The 25,242-nt window shown below is 38.2% G+C and overlaps 1 protein-coding gene across 1 annotated transcript; it reads left to right on the top strand.

The window, feature by feature from the left end:
• The first annotated feature begins 5,284 nt into the window (after window positions 1–5,284).
• Window positions 5,285–21,606, top strand: LOC149089734 (uncharacterized). Its single transcript, XM_089234644.1, has 2 exons — window positions 5,285–5,584; window positions 16,864–21,606. Exon 2 carries the CDS (start codon window positions 16,892–16,894, stop codon window positions 21,485–21,487), a length of 4,596 nt encoding a protein of 1,531 aa, XP_089090770.1. The 5' UTR covers window positions 5,285–5,584; window positions 16,864–16,891; the 3' UTR covers window positions 21,488–21,606.
• Window positions 21,607–25,242: the final 3,636 nt, after the last annotated feature.

The raw sequence follows: 25,242 nt of genomic DNA, 5'->3' as shown, positions 1-25,242 counted from the left end.
TCTTCAACCCGTTGCTCGCGAGCACCACGGTGCTCCCTGAAGCACCCAGAGTGCTCAATGCTCATGTCCCATTTCATGCTCACGAGCATTTCATCAACGTTCCAATTAAATTACCTTATACAAATTGTGTTACGGGATTGAAATCATCCTGATTCAATCCCGGGGTGCTCTTCTTTTAATGATGGATACAGGCAGTGCTCACGACTGGAAAGAAGTTGAAGACCTCTGCTCTAGATCACTATTTTCGTACTATAACTTGGAAATTTCCAGCCACCTGACTGATTCCAGAGTGTACTACCTAAGGCGTCTAGTTTTACCTAGCCAAGGAAGGTACCCTTACTTCTCTCTCGCGAATAACGTAAGAAACACGATCATTCTACAGTGAAACCTCTCATAATGGACACTCCCGATAGCGGACACCTCCACTAACGGACACTTTTTGAATTACGTCGAGGGAACTCGTCAATGTTTTTACCAAAAATATTCCCGTTGGAATAAACTCTGTTGCATAATCCGACAGAGCCGATCCCACAGATCCATGAACCGATGGAAAATGAATTTCGAAAAAAAAAGAAATATTGTCACCGAAGAATGGCAACATTGACAACCGTATAAATATATTTCTAAAATACAGCTACCCAATTAAAAATGCAATTAGAAAAACTATAAATAATATATATATATATATATGTATACATGATAACATATTATACAATGCCCATAAAATGTATTTATGGTTGCCTTGTTCTAAGTATGGATAGTTTCTCGATTTACCCCAACATGTTTATCGTATTTCTTTTTAAACGAGTCAATTGTGTTACAATTTACTACTTCCGGGGGTAAGCTATGCCATTTATTAACAACCCTATTAGAGAAAAATTCCCTGCGACACCATAACCTGGAATTGTCCCTTACCAAACGATACTGGTGTCCCCTTGTAAAAAGCAATAAATCGTGGTCCATCCTATTCATACCGTTGAAACTTTTAAGCACTTCGATCATATCTTCTCGACACCTGCGTTCATCCAATGCAAACATGTTCAAAAATGAAGTCTCTCTTCATAACTCAAGCCGCGTGTGCCAACGAGGACACGCGTAGCTCTTCCCTGCACCCCCTTCAACCAAGTCTATGTCCCTCCGTAGGTATGGTCTCCAAAACCTTACAGCATTCTACAGTCCAGGACGAACTAAGCCTCGGAAAAGCGAAAGAATGACTTCAGGAGAACGCGAAGAGACCTTTTTGAAAATGAGACCAAGCATTCTATTCGATTTTTTGACCACCGTTGAACAATGTTCAGAAAACCTAAGCCGCTCGTCAATGAGAATTCCCAAATCGGTGACCCTAGTTGCATCCGGTATAGTGACACCATTCAACTCGTGAGTGAAACATGGGTTGTTCGAACCAAAATGAGCGACCATGCACCACTTGTCAACGCTAAGCTTCATGCTCCATTCATTTGTCCATGTTCCAATCCTGTTCCAATCCTGTTCAAGTGAATCTGGAGCAACTCCCTCTATCGCTTTGATTCCCGACTACCCCCCCCCCCTATTAGCTTCACGTCATCTGCGAACTTGCTAACAATCTCATCGATACCCTGATCAAGTTTATCGATAAAAACTGAAAAAGCATGGGGCCCAAGCACACTTCCTTGAGGAACTCCACTACTGACGCCTGTCCAATCAGAGAATTCCCCGTTCACCATAACTCGTTGTGACCTATCTCTCAACCACGATTCTATCTAATTCAGCAAGTTGCCCCCCCCCCCCCAATCCCAATCTCGTGTAAACACTTCAAGAGTTTACCATGTTGGACCCGATCGAATGCCTTCTGGAAATCAAGGCAAACAACATTTTTGCCCTTACCCACCCAAAGCCTTAGTCACGTGATCATAGAAGCAAAGGAGATTATTTACACATGACTTCCCCCTTCCTGAACCCATGCTGATTATCCGACAATACACTATTCTCGTCTATCCACTTCCCCAATTTTCCCACATTTTTCACGATGTCATGGTACAAAAAAAGGATATATGTATCTCTATGAGCATATATACGTATTTATACATTTATATATGTGTATATATGAATAGCATTGTGAAACGAAAAAAGGTATATTTATTACATAGAAACTCATTATTTATACAAGAAATATATCGTAGTTCAACAATTTCAGATCTGATAATTCAAATTTTACAGTGCATAACTTTTTGAAATATTCATATCTTATTATACATAAACATGTATTAACATAGCATTCGGACAGGAAATAATCTAATTCTAAATAATCTAATCCTATAATAATCGATTAATTCTAATCTTGGGAAATGACAGCAAAATATTAGAATTTAATTCATAGGGCCGCCTGGTAGGACGTTGTATCCCTTGGAGCCCAATATGTGATTATTATGCGTTCGTGTCTTGTACTTTTGTAAGTGGTTTTTGCTTTGTCTTTGAAATGTATTTTGTGTTTGTTTTGCAAAAATAAGCTCTTTGATTAACATTCAATTTTTTGTTTTCCAGTTTGCAACGAAATCCGATGAATCTATCACAGTGTGGTTCTTGACTTACTTTTTCACCCCGAACACTCAGTGCGATTTAAATCGCCTTCCCGCACCCCTTGGAGAATAAATTAGTTGCCTATTTGTTAGAAAAAAATTAGGTTCCCATAATTAATTGCATTAATTATCCATTGATTAATTGTTATAGAAAATTGGAATATTAGAAGATAATTAAAGATTAATTTACTTCGGGGGAAAAAATGCGCGTTTGATTTTCTTGAATCAACGCGACAAAATTAAAATCATGCTAGTTTTAGTGACTAATTTGTAGATGGAGGGAGCGAGACGGCTTCTCCCTCAACTCAATACATTAAGGAATTAAACCAGGGGGTTCTCAAACTTTTTCCACCAGCGGTGCCCGCTCCTCCCTTCCCCTAATCAACGTTTATCTGCGGCTTCCCAGAGAAGTTCAACGAAGAATTTCTTCGCAAATCTCTTGATGGCACACCAGGGTGCCGCGGTGAACAGTTTGAGAACCCCCTGAATTAGAAATTTTTTCTGTATATTATGCAGAATTGAACTGGGAAAAAAATGTCATCTAGTCTCCATAGAGAATCGAATGCTATTACTCTTGCAGCCGCCGTGGTGGTCAAGTGATGTACCACACCAAACCACACCAGGATATAACAGTTCTAATTTCATCCCCCCCCCCCTAGTGTTTATCAATTAGTATAGTAATTTATCTGAATGTTTTCTCATAAGTTTGGGGGAGGGGGCAATCATTTGTCCCTTATGAGCGCTTCTCACAAGTTACACATACTACGAACTCATTGGCGTATACGCAAAGAAGGGGGGGGGGGGTTGAGGTTTTAACCCCTCCCCGCCAAGCCAAGATTATAGTGTATTTTGCAGAAAAAAACGTAACCCCTCCCTTGAGAAAAAAAAAAAAATTGAACCCCCCCTTGAGAAAATTCTGCGTAGACCTATGTACATACGTAAATGACGTCAACCAGAAGAGTGCGCGCAGGGACGTCGGAAGGGTTTTAGACTAGAGAGTGCTCCCCACTGCACCTTCGACGCCACCACTGAGTACGCAAGAATTACCATAAAGGGGGGAAACAATTCGCTTTCAAAGAAAAAGAGTTACAAACCTTCAAAAAACACCATTTGAATTTTTAAGAACTTAATAACAGTGAAGAGAAGGTCGGTGAAACACGCTGCGCATTTGACTCCGCCAGAAGCAGTCTGCCAATCATGCCTAACGAGAAGCGCTGGCATGTTGCACTCCATGGCCCCACATAGGCAGGGCTGACAGGGCTCCAGCTCTGAAGCCCGGAATAATTAACATTATTATTTTTTTTTTTCATGCTATAAATTCACTATAGAAGGGCCTGTGAAAAATCTGGTTCGGGGGGACTGCCAAAGATCCTAGCCTAGGACCCTGCACCAAGATGTGGGGGCCATGTTGCACTCAATCTCCATAGGAAAACTGTCGTACCACTTTTTTTATTGGTGAGGGAACGGCTTGTCACCCTGGGCGATTCACGTTGCACGCGACTAGCAAAACCCGCTCTTGAGAAAAAACGGCCGCCTTGCACGCCCCAAGAGGAAAACAGTGTGTCACAATATGACCACAGAGCGCAATTATATACGCCTCACGCAAGCGCCTTCCGTTATAAGTGTGTTGAGGCCTTCTAGAGCAGTGATTCTCAACCTTAGCAAGCCCGCGGCCCGGTTTCATTCATTTTTGCTGGAAGGCTCACTCAAACACGAGACTAACGGAAAATGAATGAGGAAAAATGAAACGGTCGATCATTCGCGACCCGGTATGAATAAGTCGGGCCCGGTAACTGGCCGCGGCCCGAAGGTTGAGAAACAGTGTTCTAGAGCACCTTCTGCTCTAGAACACTGAAGAAGAAGGTGTTGAAGAAGGTGTTATAGAAGGTGTTGGATTGACAAACTGCTTATTCTCATGGGCGGAGATACGCCTCCCCCCCCTCCCCCAGAGTCAAAGTCGGAGTCGACTGATCTAATGTATGTGTCTATATGAATTGACATCATCATCGTGGCCCCTTCAGACTTTCAAGTCCCCCGCCTAATATGCGTGCTTCCATGGCCCCCACAAGGGGTGGGCTGACAAGGCTCCAGCCCTGGGGCCCGGGAGGATTTTAATCATTTCTTTGTTCACGCTGTTTTTCACGCTATAAATTCGTCATGAAGGAGGCCCCGTGAAAGTCTGGTCGGGGGGGCCCGTAAAATATCCCAGCCTATGGGCCCTGCTTCAGGATGTGGGGGCCATACGTGCTTCTTAAAGGAGTCAAATACGTCGTGCGCCGCGCGTTTCGCCGATCTTCATATTTTTGTTGTGTTTTCTTTATCTTGAAGCCGGGTTTTCCTTAGTAGAACTTCTGCACCGTGTGCAGCGTGAAAATGCTGATTGGTTAAAAGCCTGAAATTCAGGTTCTTTTGACCAGTCAGCGTTTCCACGCTGCACGCGCTGTAGCAACCTGCTCCTAGGAAAACCTGGCTTCACCTTCAGATCGGAGCATGCAGACAACAGAACAGCTGTTGCGCCACGTTAAGAAAACACAAACGCGTAGCGTGATGAAGTTACACGTTTCTGCTGCTGACGCGAAATGATCCTATTCGGTTCATGCTCCCAAAAAAAAAAAAATAGATTTCAGCCCTTTGGTCTTACGCTGCCATCTACTATTAAGAAAGAAAACTACACATAAAAAGACGAAGGAGTACTTGATTGTGTTTCTATCAACAGACTAAAGATGGGGCTATATAGCAGCGTACCGTATTGATTTCTTTCGCGCAAGGTCGCCGCGCGTTAGCAAAGCCTAAACTCAATGTGTGCGTAGGCCTAACACGATTTCTGTTTGAAGATAAAAGAGATAAAAAGACTCAACATCCCTCTAATAAGATTAAGTAAATACACGTCGAGAGAGATATTATATTTCTTTTGATTCAGTGCTTCAATATAATAGGACATTTTTTTTCTACAGCGTCGATATGTTGGCGAAATCCTTCGGTGTTGAGTGAGTGAGTGGTGGTCATTCGTCGTCATCCATTCGTAACTGGTAAGATTTTAAGGTGAAATATAGGCATCGTGAAATCATTTATAGTGAGAGACGCGCGTGTTATTAATCCAGTTAATATATAAAAAAACATATTTTATTTGTGTAACTCAGAGGTTGAAATAAACAAAGTTCAATTTTGAATCTCGTTGGAGTCATTGCCGAGTGTATTCATATTTTAATGAAATAGTATTAATTAGTTTGTGTGAGATGAAAATGGCTTTCTCCATCAGTAATTGAATATTTAAACACGTAGAAGTCTATTTAGAGTTCCTTATTGGAAATGTGAACTGTAGAAGCTGTACGGGTTTTTTTTCCTCTTTCCAGGAATTGATGAATTTTATTTTGTGATGTGTTATATAGGGGTGAGCTTTTTGTCTAAAATCTATAACAGTGGAGCCCTGGGCTAAGATTCCATAAGCGAGGTTGCGCCAAATTTGGCGATTATTTTGTCGCCAACTGAATATTATTACCTTTGCACTGTAGCGCTCAAAATTTTTCATTGGTGATAGTAATGTTTTTTGAAGCTAACGTGCAACCCTTATCTATTTTTTTGTGTCATTTTATTTCTTATTTTCACCGTCTTATATTGTGTTTATCATTATTGAAATTTATTGAGCCGAAGCTCTGTTTGTTATCATAGGCGGAGATAGACTTGGAAGTAGTGCCGCAACTAGGGGGAGCAGGCGGGTCTCGTGCCCGGGCGCTGGACCAGAGGGGTGCAAATTTCATTCTGAAACCTTTTCAACATTACAATGGGGTGTCAAAATGTGTGCTTGTCCTGGGTGACCAAGCATCTAGTTGTGGCCCTGCTTGGAAGTCTGGGGGGGGGGAATGGTCATAATTGCTGGGAGGCATGATGATGTTCCTCCTCACGATGTTCTAGCTTGCCAAAAAAAATGAGTGCCAAATTTCCTTTTTTGCACCCATCTTGATTTTCACGATGTTGCAGATGTTGGGCGAGCAAAAAAATCTAGGACTGGCGGAATTTGAAATTGTCAAATTTAGCACAACCCTTGCTTACAGAATCTTAGCCAAGCGATGATTAAATGCTACCATTAATTTTGCGGAATTCTGGCACTATAGTGAGTTGGACATTGTATTGAACCATGGTTTAATGAGCGCAAGGCCTAGAAATGAAAGATTTATCAAAAATTTTTGTTGCTATAATGAGGTTTCTACTGCACATGCTGCAAAATATTTTTTTTTCCTCAAATATTTGTGCTTTGTAGAGTGCTAAATGTTTCGTTTTACATTAGGGCTTTATAAATCCCAGATCGCTGTGGCGCCCAAAAAATAGGTAGTAGTGCCTGAAAGTATCTGTTCGTGTTCAAGGAATCGAAGGCTGAGAACATAGCAAACAAACAACTAATGTAATCCCTTTCTGGCATCGTTATGCCTGGAGTCTGTCCAGGTGAAATTTGGGTCAGTTTCCTGGACCTATCTCGATCTGGAAATACTGACCCTTCACAGAATATGAATTAATAAAGCCATAATGTTTTGGCATTTCTTTTGTGATGAATTGACTAGATTATTTTGCTTCCCACAAAATTACTTCTTTTTCACAAAGTTAATGACCATTTTCACAAAAATAAGGAAAATTTTCACAGAAACGGACCCTACAAAAATGTCTACCCGTTATGTTTTGATGAGAAAATAAAGGTTGTGATACATGGTTACCAAGGATGCTACTTGAAAACAAACAGACAAAAATGATGAAAGATGGGCAGCCAACTTCTCAATGTGCAGTTCCGCATGTTTGTAGCCAGCTTGTACTTGACATTATAACCGAGAATGCCCATGGCTATAGAAGATGTAAAACCGTTCTCATCAGTCAAGTCTTGTTTGTTGTGACCGTTTTTATTTCCAATGGGATAGGTAGTAATATTATCAATGTTGAGTTGATATACAGCTAGAGGAGGTCAGAAGTTCCCTCTTTTCTTAATGCTAATGTCTAACCTGTGAGGATTGTGTGGTCTGATCCCTTCACTTTATACTTTTGTTTTATGTTTTGAATTAAAACAGTATAGGAAGTGGAAAAAACAGTATAGGTAACATAACTAAAGTGGAAACTAACAATATTATTATGAATAAATATTCTCAGTATAAAAAAAACCCCGGACTCTTTGAAATAATAAACCGATCAGGACATAAGTCTCTGGGTATCCAGACTCTTTTAAGTAATAAACTAAAATAATGACATTTCTTTACGACACTGAAAATGAAAGGCGTGACAGAAAAAGTTCAGAAGTTACAAAAAAAAAAAAGAATAATTATATATCGAAAAAATACAAACTGATGGGAAAAATGATACTGGTGACTAGATGACACTTTAAGGCAACAGAAAACAAAATAAAACTATTTCAAATATTACACAAAGGCAGATGCCATTTGAATAGCCCGTGCTACCAGCACCACGTGGAATGGAAAGGTCTCAAAATTACAACAACCCGGCACCATTATGCCTGCCTTGGTGACTTATGGCACCCTTGACGATCTGGATTATACTACTTTCGCGATATATCTATATTATACTGCATGTGTTCCTAATTTTCAATCTATATCATGTGGATATGATGGAATAATTCATCAAACAGCTGCTGCCACCTCCTAATGCATCCTTCTACATTATTTGCTCACCCGTAGATGAAGTTGAACAATCATATTTAAATATATTTCCTGCATTCACACACATTTTGAACTTGAACAACCCATTGTTTGCAATTGAGAATTCAATGTTTCTATTTTGAATGCTAATTACTAATTACTTCAATTATTGCTATTTCAAAGAACATGATACACTCAGTTTTAATGTATTCATTAAAAATTCAATCAAAAAGTATAATTTATTAACTTCAAGCTTCCAAAAAAAAAAAAAAATCATACGAAAAGGGGAACCACTGGTACCACACCAAGAAATTAACTGGCCAGGTGACTTGTTAAAAGTCAGAAGGTTGGCTGTTCTAGTTATTACCTTGTTGAACGAATGTCTTGGAGAACAGTGTTAAGATCAAGTAAATTATATTTCTTATGGATCAAGCCTTATTTTTTCAAATGTTTGTTACATTTTTTTGTATTGGCTTCAACCGTTATGATTCTAGAATGACCAAGGATATTCCCGGGAAAATGTGTATTCAGCAAATTATTAGAAGATCATCGTGTTAGACTAAATGTAGAATCGTTTAAGTTGAAAATATGAAAAAGATTGTGATTTTTTTAAACAACGAAACCATTATCACTATTACTGGAAGTTCAACCATTGTTCTGGACTAGAGATGTGAGGTGAGAATATTCTCGTAGAACTAGAATATTCTGAGAATATTCTCCTGGATGTAAAAATTGGAGAATATTAATTTTTCTTTTAAAAAACTAAATTTTTTTTACCAATTTTGTTTATATTGTAAAATATAAATCAGTTTTCATTGCCTGAAACGTTTACAACAAAACAATTTTTGGTATAATCACCCCCAATGACAACTTTTAATTTGAGGTCTGAGCCTCAAACTTTTAGTTTGAGGTTCCAGGTCATGATGACAGGTTTTAAAAGTTTGGTTATAAAGATTTTTAGAAATCTTTTAGATTAAAACCTTGAAAAATTATTTTAAAATTAGATAAATTTTCAGAAATAAGTTTGCAACAAAAGAAATTAAACCAAAATTGATTGATAAAGGAAGCTATCCTTATATAATCACCTTCATTCTAAGATACAGAACTGTTGTTTTCTTCAATGCACATACACTTAAATTCTGTATCACTCACATTTCTTTAAAAATTGTGCAAAAATCAGCCCTTTTGGTTTAATTTTCTTGCTTTCAAACTTTAATATTGTGGTGTCTACAAACTTCAATATACCCATCTTTTTGACTGGGAGGGAGACAGGGACAGAGAATGTTCTCTCAAAGGACTACTATTATAAATTACTAGAGAATATTCTTATCAAAAATAATTATTATTTTCAAGTTATTTATCAAGATTATTTATTATAATACATATTATTACATATATTCTTGATATTCTCTGGAAAGTTCTCGGTAACTGAAGAATATTCGAGACTATTCTCTGGAAGGACTATTATTAATGACTTCAGAATAATTCTTATTTTCTATAAGAATATTCCCCAGTAATTTATGAAAGTAGTCCTTCCAGGGAATATTCTGAAGGATATTATATGTAACTATATTATAAATAACAGGTCAATATTCTCATCAAGAACTTGCGAGAATATTCTCAAGTTATGTATAATAGTAGTCCTAGCAGAGAATATTCTCCAAAATATTATTCTCGAGAATTTTACATCTCTATTCTGGGCCGTAACTAGGATTTTTCCACCTGGGGCAAACATGATTTTGTCCCCCCTCCCCCACAACTTTAAAATTTTATATTTTTATATCAGTGCTCCTTGTTCTTACCAGAAACTACGGCCCAGGGCAGTTGTCCTACTCTAGTTCCAGCCCTGCATTGTTGATTGTATTGTATTGTAGAAAAACACTTCTATCAGTTTTCACCCTTGTGTTCTCTTGTATAGGCCTTGGCCAAGCAACTCTGAAACCTAACCTAGGTTCACCATAGGTGAGAAGGGGATGACCATAACTCTTCAAAATGCTATTGACACCATCTGTAGCTATTGGGATAGCAAGTTTCAAACCAATCACCAGTAGGAATAAAATAGCAAACCTGCAAACAGTCATAAGAAATCATATAGAAAAAAAAAAGGGATTATACTATAGTTGTTCTGGGCAACATGCTATTTTTTGAATGAGCTAACTTTCCCAGCCGAGCATTTTCCTTCAAGCAAACAAACACCAAACAGTCAAACCCCAATTCAACAAATCAGATAAAACCAATATTTTTATACATGAAATCAAGGTTGAGATTGATGCAAACATGTACACATAAATTACAAAATTTTGTCTAATCAAGGAATTCTGAGTTTGTTAGGGTCTGACTGTGTGATTGGTGTCCAGTATGCAGGATTTGGTTACCTCTGTTCACATGTTACATGCTAATGTAGTTTCTAAAAATTTTGCACACCTTTCCGAATCCAATTTAGTAATGTAACTACGCATAAAAATTGCAGGTGGTGCTTAGTCTCTGGTGTCTATGACCTGTGCTTTTGTCGAGCCTGGATCTGGACAAGCATTTAATACAGTGATTCTCAAACTATTGCCATCTGTGACTTCTTTTCCTTTGTCTTCATTTGATCAAGGCTCTCAAGAATATTAAAAAGAACAACTTCATAACATTGAATAGACACACATCAATATCAACAGCTCTCAATGCCTCCTCCCTGCCCCAACAATGGTCGGTGACGCATGCTTTAATGATTTGATCAGTGTTTGACAAATCGAGAAAAAATTAATTAATCAGCCAAATTTGTTAGGATTCAAACATTTATTTCCGGGGGGGGGGGGGGGGAGACAATGTACTTTATCGTTTTCTCCAGGGCTTATTGACTGTTTTCTAAGTTAGCAAACACTATCATTTCAAAGAATTTTGTGTTGTCCTCTGAGTATGACTGATTTTATAATCACACATTTAAAATTGTAGTCGTGATGATCTGGGATTTGTCTAGCTCTAGATTATTTTAAAGTAAGTAAGAGTATTTTAAAGTCTTACAAAACCTCTCAGAAAGTGTAACATGCCATGATTAATTTACATTTAAATTACTATTGAGATGGTATAAATTTATGGATAATATCCAAAAAACATACCACCTGCAAAATGGATTCTTCCATACCAAAGAGAATGGTATTGCTAATGAAACAAAAGTATGTGATGGTTATGCTCTAATAAGAGGAAATTGTTGTGTGTTCACTTGCAAAAACATTTTTTTTTTTGTTTTATTAGTGTAAAATATGATCAAAGGGATAAATTAGCTAGTATTGAGAATGGGAATCAAACATATATCTTGTATAAATGGAGAAAAAGATTGCTATGGCGAGCAAGAACAAGGCTTGTGGAATCTATGGACAAATGCTATAATTATAAGTATATATGAAACCCCCAGAGACTACCAGACAGCCTATCTAGTTTTCTGGGGACCCCCTGGTACTGGCAAAACTGCACAAGCTGCAATCAACTATCCTGACGCCTATCACAAGGTGACTGGTGGGACGGATACGTGGAACATGGCGTAGTTATCATTAACAACTTCTACTCATGGTTGACCTTTGACTCACTTTTGAGACCGATAGGCCAATATCCACTACGTGTACCCATAAAAGGAGGGTTCATACAGTTCAAAGCCAAACTTGTTATCACATCTAATAAAGACCTGTTCAACTGGTATCTAAACATCGTAAACAGTTTTGTTGCTAACAGTTTTGTTTTAAACAGCCCTCTTCAGAAGGCTTAACCTTATCATGCACTTTGATCAAGGACTCTTATCATGGATATCTCTAACAAATTGGTGCATGCAGGGATGTATTGTGTGCATGCACTGCCCTAATATCTCAACATATTTATGGTGTCAGAGTTGTGCTTGTTCTGTGTTCTTGCTAATGCTTGAATCTTCATGTTATGTAAGTTTCATGTTGAAGGTCTGTAATCTGCGGGGAGGACTTTTTTAAATGGAAGATCAGCTCACATCCACACTTCAAAGTTGGAAAATTGCAGAAAACTAACTCCAGCCAATCACAATTGGAGGACTGCTCTATGAAATGTGTGGTGCAAATTTCCATCAGAGTATACCTCTACAAGCTTGTGAAGCTCTGGCTATGCCATATTTCTCCTGTTCGGCATGCCTATTCAAGAGCTACCGTGTCTACCCAGTGAGCCAGTTTTTCCGGCCCTGCATACATACAAATTTCTTCATTTTCAAATTATTTAAATATGTACTGGGTGGGATTTTAATGGTGTGGATCCGGTTACGATGCACAGCATATGTACCTTTTGTGTCTGGCTTGTTAATTTCATATTTGGCTATACCTCACAAAAAACCCTCTCAGTTTCCTGCAATTGTAGAGGAGAAAATCATTCATTCTTACTTTCCACTGATCTAGTAATGATGCTACCTAAATTTATTATCGTATTTATATAAATAATATATGACTGATTTGTTAGAAATTTCTGAAGAATTACCACCAGTTTCAAAGATCGGTGAAAGTCTCTAAACGGGAACAAAATATTGTGGAATTTTAATCTTGGCTGGATGGAAATAGGACGAGCTGTTTCATTAATGCAAAGTAATGCTAAAGGATTTGTGAAATGGTTTATAAGAAAGGATTGTTCGGTAGACTGTATAATTACATACCGGTCTAAATAAAGTAATAAAAAAAACTGCTCTGCAATGAGTTCGTGAGTGATAAAAGGGTTTCTCATACAGGGTGTTATAAAATTCATGTACAAATGTATGGGGTTGATAGAATACAACTAGACTAACACAAATTACCCTATGGTGCATGCTCCTTACTCGAGCAGTGAAGTGTTAGATAACTCTTCCCACCACCTCTTCTTCCTAACCAGAACATGACCTGCCGCTCTGTCGCAAAAACTCTTCTTATCAAACAATAAAAGCACTTTGCAGCAGCCATTGTCATTTGTGCTTTGGGTTGCGGACAAAGTGAGTGAATCAGGAGAAGGCGAATATGCATTGCATGTATGGTGCTGCTGACAGAAATGCAAGTGAAAGCTCAAAGATTGTAGGCCTACCAAGATCACTTTCCTACAAGACGTGCCCAATGTGAGACCTCCCAACAATTGTACCTGCAACTCTGTGAAAGAACTCCATCAGTGGCATGCAAGATGTTGGGATAGGCAAGGAGTGTCGTCAACAACAGCCTCATCTGATGCAGACCTTGATGCCTGGATTTCTGTAGTTGCCTCTTTTTTGTCTCCATAAAGAACATGCATGGTTTTGATTCTGATGTACTGAAGTCACTGCACTAGTAGTGTGAAGCCTACATCACAGTTGGTGGCTGCGCTTTTGGCAGTTGTTGTAATAATCATTTCATGACAGCGAGTACTGCCTTTTAGCACTTCACTGCTTGAGTTTTGAGCATCTATTGTAAGATTTGTGTTTGTTTAGTGTTTCTCTCATCAACTCCCAACATTCATATCATGAATTTTAAAATGTCCTGTATGCACTCAGCGAGGGCATATAGCAGAATTTGAGAAATGAATTTGTTGAGAAAGCATAACTATTCAGAGGTAAGTATGATGGTACAGCCAACACATTGTACTATTTTGGAATTTCCTTTTTTTTCCCCTAATAATTACAGTCTGTTGAAAAGGAAAGTAAAGTTTGGTAAATATGTTGTATGATTTGTTGCTGTAATTATGTAATGAGAATGTTTTATGGAAATTATATTCACGTAAATGTATATCAGATATTTTTATTGTGCATGTTTTTGGATTAATTATCTTGTATAACATTCTAGTTGGAAATTCACTTCTGAAGTTTGAGCACCAAGCCTTGATATAACAAACTTCGAGACTGAAAATTGTTTTCTTTATTCTTCCAATCTAATAAGAAAACATCCTACGAGACAGGTCCAAAAATTTCATTTGTTATAAACTGGGTTCACTATATTCATTGATTTTAGTACTTTATTACAATTTTTTTTTGCAGCAGAACCTGGTTTTAAAATGGGGGGAAAACTACATTAGTACTTCAGTGTGATGACTGAGTATGACCACTTGCTAGCAAATGTTAGTCTGGTGATCAGAAAATATAAGAGAGAAAAGCTTATTTGAATGTGTAAAAGCTGAGAAGCATTAACATGTCAAAACTGACAAAAGCTTATAAATCAAGGTACCATTGTATTTCAATTTTGAAAATTTGTTTTTGGATAACTGCAGATATTCTTTGGATATCTCATCTTGTCACTTCAGGCCTATAAGTGATTCCATCGATCGACGTTGCAAAAAAGAGTTTTGATCAACAAAAGTCAGCAAAATAAGGTGGAGATATAATAGCTGGAAGTGTTTGAAAAAGTAACTAATTCTGTTTTAGTGTTTTTGTGTGATAGCAAGTTTCAATAATGAGAAATTATAATCCCTGTATGGCTGGCCCAGAAGGTTAGAGCGATGATGAAGTGGTTTAATAATCGTGGGTCGAGTCATTGTTTCTTTACTGTCACTCAGTTTAAACTGCATCAGATTTTTCCAAAAAAAAATAGAGCAGGGGTTGATAAATAAATATATATATATATTATATTATATTTAAGTGCTAGCCAATTTTTTTAGGAGCCAGGCATGGTTCTTTGTTCAAGAAAAGCTCTTGAATTTTTTTTGTTTGCTTTCCCATATTAAAAGACAGAAAATTTTTCATCCTTGCACTTCAATTAAGAAACCACATTTCGAAAATTTTAGTCCCAATACCAAATTTTCTAGTCTTGGTGATGACCTGGCGCCTGAGATTTGCCAGGCCCTTATTTAGAGCAGCCAGCTTTTGCATTATTAGCCTATCGCTCTCAGAGATACTGTGTAAATATATGGTTATAGTGTACTGATTTTGCCAGAAGACTCAAGTTTGTTCCCATCAACTATATAGAAAAACTTTACCAGTGTTAAAAAATGTAGAGGTATTTTTGCATGACAAAATGCCACATGAGAAGTGGATTTTGAGCTTCTGGATATCATTATCAAAAGAATAAATTTTGTTTATATGCAACCAAAATTGGTTGTCACTGATTTAAATTATATAGGACCTACTTATTATGAATCACACAGATAAAGGCTAACTTTTGCCATCTTTTGACCAAAACATATGTGAGGAAGATGAGTTAAGGGATTTGGATTGAATTCTGATTGAGATGCCAAGAGCTGAATTTGCTTACTTGTTTACTATGTGAGAATTGAGTTAATTTCATAATTTGTGAAAATTAAGCAAGAGATATTTCATGGGTTGCCTTATCGATAACTTCTGTTGGTCAAGTTAAATAGTTCAGAAATACTACTTACTGCAGTCAAAAGTTCAGTAATATTTCCTTTGAGCATGGTTTCGTTCGCAGTGTAAGTCACGTGACTGAAGGGAATGCATTTTAGTTGATGCCACTGTAATAGATTGTGCATTGCTTGTTCCATGTGAAATTTGAGAGGGGCAAAAATGAAGTGTATTACTACCAAAATCAAGAATGTCCGCCTTGAGAGTTTGATTGGAAGCAACCCAAAATATTTGTCTTGCAAGATGAAGGTGCAGTTAATTACAGCACAGCAAATGGATGGTTCAAGAAAAAATTTGCTCAGATTGCCAGAATCTCAAAAATCAGCCAAGGTTAGGATAACTAAAACTGGGGATTGCAAGGTCTTTGAAGTATGGCCATGCAAGCAAATCTGATCACTGGAAGATTATCAAAAAAGCTTGATATATTGCAGTCTAGTGTGGTTTACCATCTTCATAACCTGGGCAAAAGCTACTGGAGCAAAAGTTTGCAAGATCATATTTTTGGATGGTCTCAAACTCCAGGAACTGTGGAGGGAAATCAAACTGATGTCACATTCCACTTACAGCCCTCGTTTCCCTCAGATTATTACTTGTTCATGCCCGTGGCTCACTTTCTGCTCTTAAAACTCCAACAAGCAAAAAGACATTGCTGTTACGGTAAAGGAATTCTTCCCTTCAAAAAACAAGAACTGGTATTACTTTGAAGAATTTCATAGCTTCCGATCATGCAATTTGATGACCTCTAATTTGAATGCAAGGCACCTTCTGTTGTAGGCTCATTTGATAAATATAACTGAAGTGTTGAAATATATTGGAAAACTTTTGACTAGCCTGAATATTCTTATTTTCTTCTTGATTGTACCTTAAAACCTACAAACTAAATATATTCAATTTGTAGGCTAATTAAAAAATTCATGGTTCAGTTTTAAAATGCAAGTTTGTTTCATGGTCAACTGCAGATCTTGGAGATGAAAAGGAATGACTGCTATAAAAATTACCTCTATGATGTGTCTTGCTACTGCTGTGTCTTTTAGAATGTAAGAGAGAAAACACATCACTATATACCGTCCTCTCATAGGTGAAGTCGGTGCTGGCTTTGCTTTTCTATGATGTCATAGATGGATGATATTTTTGCACAGCACTGAAATAGTTATATCTTGGAATGAGATTATTATTATCAATTATTTTTTCGGTATTTGATTTCTTGAAAACACCAATCAAAATCCTTATCTTATGTCTGAAAAATGGTTTTCCACATTGTAATTCATTAAATACTTATTGTAGTATTGAAATTTCTAATCATTGATCTTTATTTCAGCAGAATGTGTGGCTGTCTATAATGTGAAGAAAGTTATATTTCTCTCTGTCTTTTTTCTTTTCTTCCTGATCTCATTAGGTAAAACTTGTACAAAAATTTTGGAATTATGTCTGTAATAATTCGACTGAAAAACCTTCCGTGGTCGGCAAGCTCTAAGGACATTCGACGTTTCTTTGATGATCTAGATATTCCAGATGGTGGTGTTCACATCATTGGGGGTGATGAGGGTGATGCCTTCATTGCTTTCAGAGGAAAAGAGGATGCTTACAAGGCTCTGCTTAGAGATGGCGAAAGGATTAATGGCAAGTGTGTGAGGTTGTATTCTAGTAGCCGTGTCGAGTTGGAACGCATGGTTGATCAGGTACGGGGATCCATTGAAGAGGAAGAGAAGGAAAGTTATTCCAGAAAAGATCCTGAGAGATTTCCCTTGGGAGATAGGAAAGGGACAGAAGGAGAAATGAGCTCAAGATATAGATCACCTGAGCGGCCATATAGACATTCTGATAAAAGCAGACAATCTCCACAACGACGTTTTGATCGTAGTAGAAGCCCTCCAATGTTCAGAGATGCAGACTATGGTCGAGATGATTATGAGATGAATGGCAGACGAAGAAGAGGTTCTCCTGGTAGGGAAAGAGAGCCAGATCGTTTTCAATCGATGAGGTCTGAATCCTGGTTTGATCAAATTTCCAACGATGAAAAAATATCCAACAAAGATTATGATGTCAATTACAAAAATAAATTTGAGCAACGGGAAGTAAAGTTTGTTGATTCAGAAAAATCATATGACAGGTATAAAGGTGACTTTATGTCGCCTGATAATTACCGAAGACGTAGTCCATCACAACTAGATGAAGACAGGAAGTCTGATTCCCTAGATTTCATGAAGCTAGATGTTCATGCTTCTGGGAAGTTCCGTAAGGAAAGACATGATTCACCATCTGCACGAAATGAAGATTTTCTTAGATCAAATAAAGCTGAATTATTTTCTGGTGCACAAGAACAGCTCGATCAAAAATCTGTACAATTGAAAAAGACTGTTTCTAATATTCCTGAAACAGAAATTTCGTACAAGAATTCTCCTGCAGTGTCAAGTTCTGAATTCGTACCGTTTGATTGTACTCGACCGCCGCCATTAAACAATACCACGATACCATTATTCAACAACAGTCAACCTCCACCATTCAGAAATATGCAGCCACCTCCTCTGTTCAATGTGCAACCCCCACCATTTCCAACTTATCCACCGCCGCCGTTCACTGGCTGGAATCAGCTGCCACCACCACCAAACTTCCAGCCGCCGCCATCAGTTCCTAATTTTCAGCCACCGCCTGCCCCAATCTCTCAGCCTCTGTTCCCACCCCAATATCCGGTTTACTCTTCAGATAATTCTCCACAGAGTGCTCCGTTCCCTAGCAGAGAATTCACAGTATCACAGAAGAGTTTGGTTTCTCCGCAACGAAATACTTCATCAACACAAAATTCTTTTTCTGAAAATCAGGCGAATAAAGAGCAGAATAAGTGGACATCTTCCAGTCAAAATAGTAAACAAGAACAACCGTCAGTTCATTGCATTCAAATTGAAGGTGTGCCCGAAGGAAAGATCTTCATAGATATACAAAATATGTTGAAAGATGTCTATATACCTATGTACAATATCAAATGGGATAAAGATGACAAAGGTCAAAACACTGGCACTGTTTATGTTCGTTTAAACAATGAAGATGACTTTAAAAAAGTTATGAAGCGCACAACGTATACTATCGATACTGCAAAAGTGACCATTAAGAAAGCTCCAGAGGAGTCAAGTAATAAATTTTTTGGTTCATATGAATATTCGAGACCTCCGTTACGATCAAATCTAAAAGATGGCAATCCAAATCTTTGTTATAGATTAAAGGGTCTTCCCTATGAAACCACAGAGGACCATATAATAACATTCTTCAGTGGTCTGCAAATAAAGGATGTTCTCGTGTTGTATGACAAAGACGGCCAAGCTACTGGATCTGGCTTTGTACAGTTCAAGACAGTTGATGAGTACAGAAAAGCTTTTGACAAAAGTGGTTGTAGAATTGGTCGTCGATATATAAGAATGTATGAAGATAAATACTCAGAGATGCAAAAAGCCCGTTCAGACTCCGAACACAAAACTTGCAAGCCCTTGAGAGATATACTTAAACAAGGTCCAATATCCACAACTATTATGGGAATTGATACTTTTGAAAGGTGCCCCGAGAAAAGGTCTTTGTGTGCTCTGCTTACTGGGTTGCCAACAAATGTATTTTCTGCAAACATATACGAGTTCTTCTTAAAGGCTGGAGCTCGACCGCATGCTGTGCATATTATCCTTGGTGAAAAAACGCGCCCTATTGGGAAAGCTTATGCAGAATTTCAAGATCTTTTCGACTTTGATAATGCTCTGAAGCAAAACCAGCAAATTATGGCTGGTCAGCATGTTGGTGTGAAGCAAGTACTTTTTGAAGAAATGGTGAAAGTTTTGGATTCCCAACAAGCACATCACATATCTGGCATGCACAAGACTGAAACTAAAGTTGTAGAAATTGAAGAATCCGAAAAAGTTCCATATTTGTGGGAACCACCAGAAGAACCTGAGGAGCAAGTAATGTCTCATAACGATAGTCAACCTAGTGTCTGGATGAACTCGTTTAATGCACGTGAACGACCTTCCCAGGGATATTCTAATTCTGCTCTTGGAAGTTCGAATTGGATGGAAAATTCTAGAAATTTGTTAAATGATGGACCTAATCCATTCGCTTCACAGTCATATAGGAACAGCCCACCAGTGTTTGGAAATAACATTCCAGGCCTTGATCTTGTTGAAGGTTACGATCGTAGAACTGACCTAGAACTTGCCCGTAATCCTAATCGTTTTCAACAATTATCCACTTTTCAAGGTTTTGACAGCTGGTCTGGAAGAGAGTTATCTGATAATATAGATCCTTGGATTAACAAGCAACCTGTTCGCAGTTATGATCGGAGGTATGAAGAAGAGATTCTGTTCGACCGTTCTTTCAATAGTTCTGTCCGTGAAGAAAGGTTTCCTCATCCCAATGACCTGGAAGAAAGATCATACAAACAAAATGAACATTATTTTGATCGAGATCCTTTTTCCAACAGGGATTCATCACCTAGAAGAATGAAAGATTCCTGGTTCAATGAAAAGCGAACATCCAATGAAAATGATTCTAACCATAACCGCCGCCCTAATCAAGTCCACAAGAATGATTCGGCTTCCCAAGAGAAAAACAGGATTCCTGTGAAGTTTGAGATGAAAGGTAAGCAGCCATTTTCAAGTGGTGGGAACTTGAATGATGCTTTCGATGAAAAGGAGGAAAAACGTACGCTCAGAAAATTGACCCCGGACAAGGATGCTAATAAAGTTCCAAAAGAGATCAAAAAGAAGTCGGAAGAGAAAAATACTGTAGATCAAGACCAAAGCAAGTTGTCCTCAGTATTAGAGAAGTCTGATAAACCTTTCCCAGATAAGTCTATACCAAAGGAGAAATATCCGAACAAACAAGTACCACTTGAGAGGGGAATTCAAGATTCTAAAAAAGAACTGGCTGGGCAGAGGGTGCAGTCTCAGAAGCTAGAACCAGTGCGGAAGAAAGTGCAGTCTCAGAAGCCAGAACCAGTGCGGGAGAAAGTGCAGTCTCAGAAGCCAGAACCAATGCGGGAGAAAGTGCAGTCTCAGAAGCCAGAACCAGTGCGGGAGAAAGCGCAGTCTCAGAAGCCAGAACCAGTGCGGGAGAAAGTGCAGTCTCAGAAGCCAGAACCAGTGCGGGAGAAAGTGCAGTCTCAGGAGCCAGAACTGGCTGTTCAGAAAGTGCAGTCTCAGAAGCCAGAATTGGCTGGGCAGAAAGTGCAGTCTCAGAAGCCAGAACCAGCTCGAGAGAAAGTACAGTCTCAGAAGCCAGAACCAGCTCGGGAGAAAGTACAGTCTCAGAAGCCAGAACCAGCTCGTGGGAAATCTCCGAAACGAAATAATTCAGCTCGGGACAAATCTCCAAAACGGGATCCAGTTCGTGACAGACCTCCAAGGCGTGATCCAGTTCGTGACAGATCTCCAAGGCGTGATCCAGTTCGGGACAGATCTCCAAGGCGTGATCTAGTCCGTGACAGATCTCCAAGACATGATCCAGTTCGGGACAGGTTTCCAAGACGTGATCTAGCTCGTGACAGATCTCCAAGGAGAGAGCTAGCTCGTAACAGATCTCCAAGGAGAGAACCAGCTCGGAACAGGTCTCCAAGACGTGATTTGTCTCATTATGGCTCCGCCATTTCATCGGAAAGAGACGCCTTCCGAAAATATCCTAACCAAAAGAGTCCATTGCGAAGGAATGAAATGGCTTCTGATAGGTATGTGTATCCTCGTTCTGGAGATGGTCTGCCACCACAAGCCCCAAGCGTGATAGATCCTTGTTCCGGACAGTTCGCTAATAAAGGCTGCACCATACAGGCTGACAATGTTCCTCCACACGTAGGCTTGGGAGATTTGCTGTCATTTTTCAGGGGCCACAGGTTGTCCAGTAAAGATATAATCCGTCGATTCAGTGACAATGGTGAACCAACTGGTGATGTCCGCATTGCATTTAGGACATCTTATGAGGCTGCGGATGCAATGATGAAGCTCAATGGGGTTCCCCTGTGTGGTGTGCCTATTAATATGTTTTTTGCTTGAGTCGCACCCGATGAAGCAATCTTGCTGTCAAGATTTATATGAACTGATCATCCTTTATGGATGTTGTAGCGAGTCAAATTAATGGAGATTCCAGGTTTCACAATTTCATTTTTACCATGAGGGAGAGTTTTTTTTTTCAATTTCCCCTCAAATTTTTTTCCCCATGCCTATAAAATTACTCGACTTGTCTTCATAACTGTGCAATGTATTCTATAGGTTTGAAAATAATAGCCGTTTTGGAAATGTGAATCTTTCATGAAAAATGCTTCTAAAGTTAAAGCATAAAATCAGCATCTTTTGTATTGTGAACAATATTCTATACTCTGATTCATGCCATGCTGTACATGAGGCTTAAAAAAAACAACAGCTGAAACATTCCAGTGGGAATAGCTTAGGAGAACATTTTCCACAGGTGTAAATAGAACTTTTGGTTATATTCTAACCTCTGGACCATTCCATTGGTGGGGATACCAGAATTTGACCTCTGACATTTTGGCCCTGAGGTTTCATCCGACATTCCCCCACCCCCAAGAAATTTTGCTTACAATGAGTGATGAGTGACCAAGAGTAAGTGAACAACCATATGAATGATCAAGTGAGTGTGTGAATAATCATATGAATGATCAAGTGAGTAATCATACAAATGACTGAGTGGCTGACCGTTTGAGTGATTTAGTGACCATTTTTGTGATTAAGTTGGTGATCGTATGAATGGCCACACTCTCTTGGTCTCTCATACGGTCACTCACTCATATGGCTACCACCCACTCACTTGTTCACTTCCGCAGCCACATATTCACTTGTTCACTCATACAGTCACTTGCTTTGTCACTCACATGGTCAGGGCAGGTCAAATGTCTGAGGCAAAATTTCCGTAAATTACACTACTGGAGACCATGTCAGAAGAAAGATTGTGTGGTTACTATGACTCTGGCCACTCAAGCCTACGTTTCTTATGGAATTTTTTCACTTCACAGGGTAAAACTAAATTAAAAGAAATGATAAAAGAATCTATAAATCAATGTTTTTAACACTTCAATGAAAACCCACATAGCACTACAGGGTGAACTTCATCTAATCTGCCAAACAAAAGAGGGGTGATAGACAAGTGCAAGTGGAGCATAAAATATTATAGCAACCCTGTCCTATCTCTATTTGTTGAAGAGTTATTTTGGATAGAAGATAAATGCGTCAAATACAAATACATGACCACAACAGGCAAAATGCCCAGTCTTATGACTGTCTTCTTGATTTACCCCAAAATATAACAAAAAAACCCAAATTTGTGAAAGTTCTGGAAGACATACAAACTAAATACGTGTTTGGAAAGAACAGAAAAGTATTTTTTCATCAGAATATCGCATCGTGACTGATATGATGGGTTACCATAACTAAAGTGGACATAATTGTCATCAAAAAATGTGCCAAAATGGTCATGACCCCAAATCATGCCTTTCTTTTCTGACTTTGGTCAGGGATCTCCAACCACTTTGTGAACTGGCTGGCCAAAACCTGGAATTCGGACATTGTCTGGGTCAATTCACACCGAAATTGGCCAATTGGTGAACTGGCCGATTTCGGGATTTGGCAGCAACATATCAATTTACTGGTATTTTTCTAATAATGTATGGTAAGATGTATCCTTCACCTTGTGAAGATACTCTTTCAATTTCACCCGCTGAAGGCAAGACAGACTTCAATATCTCTTTAGGAGTCTTCTGATAAAACTCAGTCAGTATTTTAGATTACTAGGCATCACCAAAACACAAAAAATACAAGCATGGAGTACATCTCACTGGAGAATGAAGATTGGTACAAGGTACCTGCATGGTATGAACCTTCAGTTTTAGTTGCAAATTTTCCGATAGATGCTCAAGCATGCTTCTGCAAAAATATTGAACATCCATGCTTGTGAAGCTTGCAGTTACGTATGTAGCCACCTCGACTTTGGATATAATTTTGTTAAGAGCCATAATGATAATTTAAGAAATTAAATTTCGAAATCTGGAGGAGTCTGATGGTGCTAATCCACATAATCCTCATCAATGAAAAAACAACAGCACTATTTTATGTATTTAGTTTTCCCCTTAAATGAATTGCAGATAATCACCTAAGCTTTATAAATAACAAACACACAAGGCTCCTACTCACTCCAACATTAGGGAAATTTTATTTTTTTCAAAGTGTGAGGATGTGTTTTACTCATGTTGGTTCACTTTTCATGTTATGCACACATGTATTCATGTAAGAAATACTAGTTTAATTTTGTAAAGTGTGTTCAGTGTATTCTGTACAGTAATATATGACTACAGTCAGACCCATTTGTATCCAAGTTGGATGCATTAAAATACTTTTAATGCCCGTTAAATTTTCGAATGATATGTTATTTTCTGTGTCGATCACAAAGTAATGATGTTTCACTAGTTTTGGAACCATTGAAGCGTTTTCAATGCAGGTTTGACCATAACCTATATGCAGGGTTTTGAAAAGATGTTTCCAGGGTGATTCATTGCCAGTACTCTGCCGCCAGACTTATCCTGTTGCTGAGATCTCGTCCAGTCAAGCTTCGTGGCAGAGTCCATGTTTCCAGAGGGCAGTGTATATATACAATTTCTTGTGGTGTTATATGACATTTGAATAGTTGTGATGATTTTCATCAATGTCTAAAGTAATTTAAAAATTATCACTTAAGAAGTATTTGCAAGATTACAAAGAGATACTCTCTTTCTCTCTCAGTGCATAATTTGCAAGCTATAAAGATAAGAATGTGCGTGTGTTGCTGTTTTAAGTAGAAACGAATGGGGAAAACCTGCTCTAGAAGAAGTGCTGCTAGTGATTTCGTCATTCTGAGTTTGCAAACACGGGGGGGGGGATCATATGATTCCCCCACTCCCTCCAGTATCTGTGATGCAGTGGACTGATCTAATACATATGTGCATATATGTAATGACATCACCAGGACTGCAAGTCTTATCTCCACTTATGCAAAACTGGGCCTATAGTTCTTTATATTTTTGTTGGCACTTTATGGTACTTTTGAAGGAGGAGAAAAAACATTGCTCATCAACTTTTATGTCATGGAAAGACATGGAATGTCTGTAATATATACTTAAATTTTTTTTATCTTAAGGACAAGTACTTTCTTGTTGATTTTGGTTTATATTTCTATCTAAAATTTTCTTTTTTCCCTAAAAATTATGTAGTGTGTGTTTTTACTGGTTACTCCAGTGTTTCCCAAAGTGGGCAATAAAATGGTTATAAGTGAGTGATGGAACAAAAAGTTTGGGAAACCAAGTTTCTCTATATTTTGCTTATCTCGTTTCAAGCCAATGTGGGATATTTTTTCCGTATAGTACAGTAGGCCTCTAACTCACAGTGCTGGGGCTCTTTGGAAACGTTCCCATTGTCACAAGTCTAATCAAATTTGAACTAAAAAAATCATTATTTCACTTCAGCTTGGTTACTAGCGGGTTTGACTGTTAATAATAGGCTATAGTTTCACATGCTTCAGTCTTTTCATTGTGTTTGTTGTTCATTGTTCCATTATTTTATTTTTTCCTCTTTTTTCTGCATTATGTGTATTTTGTATAGATGTATGACATTGCTATATATTCTTCAGTGAAACACAAAAGAACTAATTTATTGTTGTAGATGATAACTTTGTAACATTATCATCTATAACAATAACCTTGATTAAATTATTGTCATGGATGAGCAAAATAATTAAACAGGATTATCTTGTCTATAATTGACAT

This window comes from Pholcus phalangioides, unplaced genomic scaffold (genome assembly GCF_987345545.1).
Source record: "Pholcus phalangioides strain wild (caught in Gottingen) unplaced genomic scaffold, Ppha-v1.0 ptg000001l_1, whole genome shotgun sequence".
Classification (NCBI taxonomy): Eukaryota; Metazoa; Arthropoda; class Arachnida; order Araneae; family Pholcidae; genus Pholcus; species Pholcus phalangioides.
Note: the sequence above shows the minus strand (reverse complement) of the source record. Positions and strands in the feature narration are given on the sequence as shown.